The following is a 9,286-nucleotide window of genomic DNA, read 5'->3' on the forward strand; positions in this document are numbered from 1 at the left end:
CCAATTTTCAAACTTTTCTCTATATATATTTCTTCTATTTTATCAGAATTATTTTCCTTGAAAATCATCAATTTTATCAAATAATTTTCTATGTGCTTGGTTAATTAGTATAGATATATTTTCTATGTTTACTAATTTATCATCATTATTTTTCCATAAAATTCTCTTATTTTAACACTGTTTTCTATATATTTCTTCAATTTTATCAGATCATTGTGTGTAGACTATATTTTCTAACAGTGTACTTTAATGTAATAATTACATGTACCAGTTAGTTTTTATGGAATAATAATTTTACTTAAGTAGGCATATAAATAAAATGATTTTTATTATTAAAAGAAAAAGCCCAGATCTCAGTGACATAGCTTATCCAACAAGGCCACATCTCCCAATAGTGCCACCCTGGGTCAAGCCTATTCAAACTAAGACATCTATGGCTCTGATTGTCTTGTTCAAACTCATGAGTCTATGGAGAGGACACCAAGCCATTACAAAACATAAACTACATTTGTCCAACCTCAAAAATCCCATAGTCCCTCTCCTGGGCATATAACTAGAGGATTCCCCAGCATGCAATAAGGACACATGCTCCACTATGTTTATAGCAGCCTTATTCATAATAGCCAGAAGCTGGAAAGAACCCAGATGTCCCTGAATGAAGGAATGGATACAGAAAATGTGGTATATTTACACAATGGAATACTACTCAACAATTAAAAGCAATGAATTCATGAAAATTTTAGGCAAATGGTTGGAACTGGAAAATATCATCCTAAGTGAGGTAACCCAATGACAAAAGACTACACATGGAATGCAATCACTGATAAGTGGATATTAATTAGCCCAGAAGCTCTGAACATCCAAGACACAATTAGCATAACAAATGACTCTCATGAAGAAGTAAGGAGAGCATTATAGGGGAGTGCCAGGAAAGAGAAAAAGGACGGAGGTTATTGGAGAATTGGTGGAGAGAAGAAGGCTTATGGGACATATGGGGAGGGGGGAACCGGGAAAGGGGAAATCATTTGGAATGTAAACAAAGAATATAGAAAATAAAAGAAAAAATAAATCCCATAGTCTATAAGTTTCAACAATGTTTAATGTCTAAAGTTCAAAGTCTATCTGATATTCATCAAATTGCTTAACTGTATTCATCAAATTGCTTAACTGTAATCTCCTATAAAATCAAAATCAAAAAGCAGATCACGTACCTCCAATATCACAAAATATACATTACCATTATACAATGCCTTAATGAGGAAATACTGGACTAAAGCAAAAACAAAAGACAGTGGACAAACTCCAAACTGTATCTCTATGTCTGATGCCAAAGCGCTCTTCATATCTCCAACTCCTTTCTTTCATCTTTGTTGACTACAACAGACTTCTTTCTCCTGGTGTGATTCCATTCCATGTTAGCTTTCTCAACAGGTATCCATTTGCTCCAAAATTTCTAACATCTTGTGGTCTCCAAAGCAACTTCAATGTTAGAGTTTCTTGTTTCAGTGTCTGGGACCCATACTCCATGGTAGAAGGAACACAAAACTAGATCAGGCTTAATTTACCTCTGATTACAGATTCAAGATTTAGTATGTAAGCTTGCACAGTCAAAAAAATAGTGTCATAAATTGATTTGAATTGTTGGCTAAAGCATTTATCAAAGACGGCCTAATGAAAGGGAGTAGAAGATACCTGGTCATCTTTGGCTTAGTGTTGATGAGGTGATTTTAAGACTCAGGGAAATTGCAATGCTAGAGTGAGTACATATATAAAATATAATCCTCCACAATGGGAAGGCGCAGAAGACATGCTCTTAGCCAGTCCTGTAAGATGCAAAATGGTTAAAGGAGCACTGGCGTATTTGAAGAGTTTTGTTGCCGCTCTTTTCTGTGTGCCAGGCTAAGGGTAGGAGAGGCTGCTTCTTAACTGGATAAATTAAATGTAATGGGGTTTGATTGGGTCCCAAGGTAGCAGGGTCCAGAACCAACATTGAATCACCAGAGGCAAGGTGATCACAGTTATTATAATAGGCAGAGTAAGCAAAGCAATGTTCATAATGACCTATCCCATTGTGGAGAGCATAGGTGAGGTAAATTTTATACTGGCATGACTTATATAAAACTTTGGTATGGCTAATGTCATGGTGTTTCCGGGCATGAAATAGATAGAAAGGTTGCACTGGATTGAGTCAAAGGCAATCTCAGCCAGTCAATCAATTTCCAGACTTGAGCCAGTTTGCAGACCTAGAATCCCTTGAACGAAGTGGTGACCAGGTTCCCCTGAGGAAGGACCTTGGTAAGGTACTGGACAAAGTCCTGAGTTTGAGCCTTAATACCCTGTAAACAGACAGGGTCATGGTGACCCATGCCTGTAATGGGTCACTAAGAAAGTCAGAGGGTGCAGCATAAATTTGTGGCCTGTGGCCATCCTCAACTAAAACTAAGTTTGAAACCAACTGGCCTAGAGGAGACCCTATCTACAAGATAAACAAACAGGAGAAAACTGGCTTTTAGGCAGCTATGCAGCTAGGAGAAGGGTGTCAAGCCTACCTCCACAATGACATACTTCCTTCAGTAAGGACATACCTACTCCCACAAGGACATACCTCTGAATTGTGCCACTGCCTGGGGCAAGCATCTTCAAACCACCACAATCCATAAACTTAATATTGCCTGATTTTATAATTTTAACATTACTATTAAACTCTGAAGTCATACTAGATTCAGTGTTAGATTGTTAGAACATTTGTCTGGCATTTCAAGACCCTGAGTTCAATTTTCAGAAGAAAAAAAGTAAGGCAAGACCTTAATCAAGTTCATTTTTTATGAAGATACTTAAAATATTTCTTCATTTTGTTATGTGTAGATTTAAATCTGCATAATAATAAGTGGCATCCAAAACTATACACCTGTGATAAACCTTTCAGTGATCAAGATACTTTCTTGTATACCAAATTATGGCTGCAACTATCAAATCACAATGAACTTCGAAACTATTAGGAATTTGTAATTTAAATCGTTTCAGTCAACCCCTACTCCCAAATGCTTTTAATTAGAACCGACTTTTTAATTAAGTACTCCCATGCACAAAGTTCAGCCTGGTGATTTTCCTGTCATATCAACCTCCCATTCAAAAGCAAATAATCATTGTGTCACAGAAAAACTGGGCTGTCTTTATTGAAACTAGAATATAAGAACTCCAGTTTTGATTACAAACTACTCAGATTAAAAGGGAAGGCCTCGACCCTGGAACAGAGTAAATCAGATAAGCCATGAGCAGAGAGTGCAAGTCAGAGACTCTGAATTTCTTCTAGTCTTTAGTTAAGGAAAAGATGCATAAATAAGTGGACACAGAATCTGTATCCTATTACTATCAGATCACTGCATTTCCATTTGTTGCTTTGTGATAACGTGTGAGACACTAACATTCCTCATGAATTCTGATCCTTATTTGGGTAGAACAATTTTTAAAAGTCTGTATTTTTAGTTACAGAGAAATACAGACAACAATATTTTAATCAATTCTTTTAGAATTTTATTTTGTCCATTTAAGGTATTTTTATCATATTCATGTCATCCTAAATCCAGGTCCCCAAATTGTGCTGAAATCCATTTCTTCCCAATATTTTAATACCCTGAGTCTCATTTGTTCTGCCTGTATATATTTTCATGGGTGTGGGGCTATCCACTAGAACATAGTCCACCTACCAGGTGACCTTTAACAAAATTGAATCTTCTTTCCCTAGAAGCCATCAACTGTCAGTAGCTTCTAGTGGGATGAGGGGCTTCTTTTACTCTCTCACTTCATGCTAGCTCTATCTAATATGGGTCTTGAGAAGCCAACCACATCTGCTGTGAGTTCATGAGATGAATGTGGTGCTTTCATATTCAGAAGATACCAATACTCCAGTCTCACCTGCTTAATCTTCCAGAATGGTCTGTGAATCTTGTGGGAGTGGGAAGAGGGAAATATAAAGGACCCATTTTTGGCTAAGCCTCACAGATGCACATTCTCTGAAGTTTCACCAGCTGTGTGTTTTGGTATTAAACGTTATCCATTATAACCAGTATTTTTGGTCAAATTCAAGAGCAGCACTATTCTATGGGTTTATAGATTTGAGATAGGAGGACAATTTGATTATATGTCCATTTATAAAAATAGAAATAATAGAAGTAAGCCAATTCTTGGGACCTATAAACCATGAGTTCTTGACTAGTTTTACAGTATCAGGTATTCTCTCCCTTCTGTGATCCTGGCCTTAAATCCAAGCGGAAAGCACTGGGAAACTCCCATACCTTTGTGCTATGGAAATATATCCATTTCTTATAACCATGGGAGTATCTTACCACACTGGTCATGATGACTTCCATTCGATCCGCTTCTGGCAGAGTACTTCCAAGCATTGATAAAGGAATGATCCTGATCAATACCAACTTAATCTGTCTCCTGTCAGTAAAATGTGTAGTGTCTGAAGAATTAGGGTCTTACCATGACAATATGGTAGGCAGCCAGTAGCAATGGCAATAGCTTGCATTGTTTAGGGGATCTTCAGGACAACCTTAACCAGTAAATCGGGGAAGTTTACACATCTGGCACTGGGATTTGAATTTGTCAACTTCTGACTTCAGAGAGGAACTTTGTCTCTCATTTAGGAAAATCAATATCTTCTACTTTATTATGTGTGTATGCATGTGCATGTGTGTGAAGTTTATGAAATAGTAAATTTTCACATGGCCTTTTCAAATATCCTTATAGGTAGCTCTACACATCCCAACCCTCTCTGCTACCCTACTGTTCAATATGTCTCCACACTTAATACTTAACAACCTCTAATGTGTCTTTTTCTTGGGAAAACATTAGCTCTACTGATAATAATCACTAATACTGATTTCTTTGAGATTCGAGTTTTTATTCTTCTGAATTACATATCCTGCAATACTCTGGGTAGAAGTTACTTGGCATCAAGAATAGATGTTTTTCCTGTGGCTACAGCACACAGAAATAAATAAACACAGTAGAGACAATGGTGGTGGGAGACTTGCAGGAGGTTATCTAGCTGGGGGTTATGAATGAAGCATGGTGTGTAAAGCCAGTCCTAGGGCTGGAGAGTTTACACCGTGATTAAGAGTACTTCCTGTTCTGCTATAGGATATAAGCTTGGTTCCTAGCACCTCATTCAGACAGCTCATAATATTCTGTAATTCGAAATCCAAGAGATCTGATGCTCTCTTCTGGCCTCTGTGATGTAGCCATAAATATAGGGTACCCACATGAGCCACACATGCAAAGACATACAAACATTCCAGTTAATATTGGATTTGTATTTTAACTTTCAGTAGTCCTGATTACTGTTGACAAATATTAGCTGCTTCTTCAAAAGTTGAACATTTGGGCTGGTGAGATGACTCTATGTATAAGGTTGCTTACTTAATTATCTGAATTCATTTCCCTTAACATACATGATGGAAGGATTGGCTCCTGCAAATTGTCCACTGATGGCCCCACCGTATACAGACATGAATGGTAGAAAACACACACACACACAAACACACAAAACCACATGTGTGCATACACACATTAATGTAATAATATTTTTTAAGAAGCTAGGCACATGCTACATCAAAATGTTTAAGACAAGAATGGTGATAATCATTGTGTTTCAAGTATTGGCAGGAAAAGTTATATTGCTATTTTTTTTCCGTTCGAATTACCAGTTTGGAGGTTCAGAGCAGTTTGGGGGTGCATGGACTGTCAAATAAAAGTCTGAAAAAATAGTCTGAGTTAGTCTTGACAAAAAGAGCTTGAGGTACTGTAAAATGGACTGAGCAGGCTCATCATGTTGTAAACCACCGTGGTCTGCAAATCATGCTAATGTAAACCATAACAGTAATGTGGGATTTGGCGAAATCATTACTACTATGAAGTTAAAAATGCTTTACCATTGAAAGAAGTTTTGTACTAATTATTATCTGATCTGCTATGGATTGTGTAACAGCACACCTAGGTGAGAGGCATAAACACTTTCCTAGCATTATATTCTAGGTTGTTTCTATTTTCTTATAAATTAAGTTTGGAAACCACCAGACACTTTGCAACTATTTGCTTATTTTTCAACATTTGCAAAGGTTTTTTTTTTTTGATCATTCTACCCTTCCTTGTAGATGTGAAACCTTGAAATTCTGCCATTCATCTGACTTGTATCCGGCAGAAGGGACAGGTTAGAGTGATATGGGCTGAAAATGCACTTATGTCGTGTTTATGTTTTGCATTGAATAATTAATTTCTCATTTTTACTTCTGCTTCATTCAAATAGCTTATACAATACATCCACGATTCCACTATTTTTCATTTCCCACAGAATTATATTTTAATCTCCAGTAATATATTTATTTCTTAACTTGTATTTATTCAATTCATCTCACTAGAGGAAAAAAAGACACTCTACTTTAGTGATGGCTAAAATAACGTTGGTGGCTTTCTTGAAAATAGTAACACGTGTGCACAATAGTTACATCACACAGCACATTTAGCAACACCGCTCAAGAGTGAGCAGAGCCTCCTGCTTTCACGATGGAGATACACCTGAGTGCATTCCCAGAAAATTTGGTTCTGCAAGCTTGGTGGAAGTAATTGTCATTCCACAGAAAGTCACTAGCTTTGCATATCAGTAATGCACACACACACATACTCTTATCTATTTTCTGAGTGGTCTGAAACTGATATTGTTGCAAATATATATTTATGAGAACAAAAAATTCTGTATCCTTCTTGATCCTATGAACTCATATAATTATGAAATTAATTTTGAGAATATAGGAAAACTGTTACATCCTAAGCAAGTGAAAAGTAAAATAAAAAGTAAATAGAATTTCATACCACATTTCATGTTTCCTATATCCATATTTGCCCCTTGAATACTGTGCCATTAATTATTTTTATCATTTGTTTTAGATGGAAGACTGTATTTGAAAACTACCGTAATGTACTGAATATTTCCTGTTGAAGAAACCCATCATCGACTACAGAACTCTGGAAGCAGACATTTGTCATCAGAAAGTTCAGGAAGAAATCAAAATCCGTATAAAAGAACTTTTTCAATTTTGGGTGTTAACGCTCTTTATCATTTAAGTATTCCACAAAAGCAGAAAAGTTTCCTCTATTGATTTTTTTCACCTGTGGTTCATACCAGAGACTGAGAATGTTTATAAATGGACACATATCAAACTTCTTACAGTTACTAACTCACCTGTGCTGCTGGACACTTGTGTACAGAGCTAAAGACGGGTCTGAGGAAGACCTAACTTTGTTTTTTTTTTTTTCTCTTCTGAATGGAATGAACCATTTTTTCCTCTTCTGACAGTTCTGTAACTGAGCACATCAACAGACTTTGTAAAAGTGTTCACCCAGACTTACAGAATTGTGTCCCACAGAAACCAGCAAGAATATATGGGATGAACTTTTAAGGGGCATAGAGGATTCTTAGGGGGGAATGAAAGAAGTGAGAGTATTCTGTTACATACAATTTTAAACTCTATAATTGCAGGTTTTGTCCTGAAGACCTTTTTCATATACTTTCTGAAAGACCAACAAACAGATGTTAACAACTCAATGAAATTACATTTTGCATATCTGAAAAAGAAGCATTCAATATAAGCCAAACGGTTTCACTGATGGTCTCTTTTTCTTAAAGATAAAATATATAAAAGTATATATATAAATATAACATGTTTTCATTCCAAACTGGTAGCGGTATATAGGATTAAAAATAATAATGTTGCTTCTTATTCAAACTGTTGGTCACATGTACAGTATATAAACATAAAACTCACAGGAAGGTATTATGTATGCAGTAGTATACTAGCGTTTAGGAAATGAAAATTTTAGAAAATATGTTTTGTCACCCTGTTGGTCAGAAAGATGTCTTTCTGGTTTTAACGCATGCAGGCATGTAAATATTTGTCTGGAGTCACAGTATTAATGAATGAGATCTTATGCATCTGGTGACATCAGAACTCTGTGTCAGCCATTTTTATTTGTATATTGATCCCTAGTGAGTACCCCAAACTCCACTACAGAGGATGAATTGTGGCTGACCAGTAAATCAAAACACCAGAGATATTTTTATATGTTAATGTCATATTATGTTAATGTTGCTGAAAAACAAAACTTAACAAGCCCTTGGTGTATTGGTCCAATACCAATACCATGTAGCCCCGAGTGATGAAGTTAAACTGTGCTGTGCTTCCCACCCATTCAGAGGGAACGGGGGTTACGTGTTACTTTCACTGTCCTTTTGAAAGTTACAGTCTGTGTTTTCATATTTGTGCATATAACTGGAAGTAAAGCTGCAAACAGTGCTTGTCACATCTGAAGGTTCCTTTGTTTTCACACATTGGGAGTAACCCTTCTAAAGACTTACATGAATCCATGCAGTTGCTCTACACTTTATGATTTTCTGTCATATTAAAAATGTGAGGTTATAATATTCTTATTACCATAAAAAATAAAGTAATAAATCTAAAGCAGTTAGCATCAGTGTTTAAAGACAGTTTTGATTGGCTAATTATTATGTGGTTAAGAAAAACAAAACTTCTGATTATGGATACTGTGTCGCTGAGCTCCTGTAATTTTTAGGTCTTCCTTGCAGTTCTGAAACATAACTAATTCTTGGCTGTAACTTGCTATTAACTGGTTAAGTTCATTTTTTAATACAACAAAGGTTTATATGTACAGTTCTTTTAGCTTGCATTAAAGGGGAGTAATATTTTAATTTAAAATATTGTTAGTAACTGCTTTGTAGAAACGGTTTGCTGAGCATAATTCTTCCATGGTCGTGTTTTGTTGTTTTGAGCAAAAGAGATTCTCTTCCTACTTACATATATTTTTGTTTGTTTTTCCCTACTTATAGTCTTTAAATGATTACAAATTCTTAAAATTGGATGGATTTGTGGAAAGGTTTGGAGTCGTACATTTTACATTCTTTAACAGACTTTTTTTTTTTAAGACTACAACTTACATAGGTAGGAGAGTTGGCCATTGCTCTGCTCCTGGCATAGAGTCACCTGTTAAATGGGGTAAATAGTTTTAAAATACGTACGTGAAAGACCTCTGAGAATGCTTTAGTGTTTGGTTCAGCATAAGAGGAAATTTTAGGATTGAAGACAAAAGCTGTCCACTATATGTTAAGAGACTCTTATTAACCTGTTGTAAATATTGCAATTCACAAAATGTTATTGTAAGTTTGTAACTTAATTTTTCCCTCTTTTTAGTTAAATAGGTTTGTTTA

General features: G+C 35.8%; 1 protein-coding gene across 2 annotated transcripts in view; it reads left to right on the forward strand.

Moving 5' to 3' along the window:
* Dach1 (dachshund family transcription factor 1) overlaps positions 1-9,003 on the forward strand; it is a 380,594-nt gene extending 371,591 nt beyond the window's left edge. For both annotated transcript variants that reach the window (XM_052190808.1, XM_052190809.1), the window contains one exon: positions 6,952-9,003. In XM_052190808.1, the coding sequence (XP_052046768.1) occupies positions 6,952-6,989 (38 nt within the window). In that variant the 3' untranslated portion in view covers positions 6,990-9,003. The remainder of the gene's footprint in view (positions 1-6,951) is intronic.
* Positions 9,004-9,286: the final 283 nt, after the last annotated feature.

The sequence above is a fragment of the Apodemus sylvaticus genome, chromosome 8, assembly GCF_947179515.1.
Source record: "Apodemus sylvaticus chromosome 8, mApoSyl1.1, whole genome shotgun sequence".
In the NCBI taxonomy this organism is placed as follows: Eukaryota; Metazoa; Chordata; class Mammalia; order Rodentia; family Muridae; genus Apodemus; species Apodemus sylvaticus.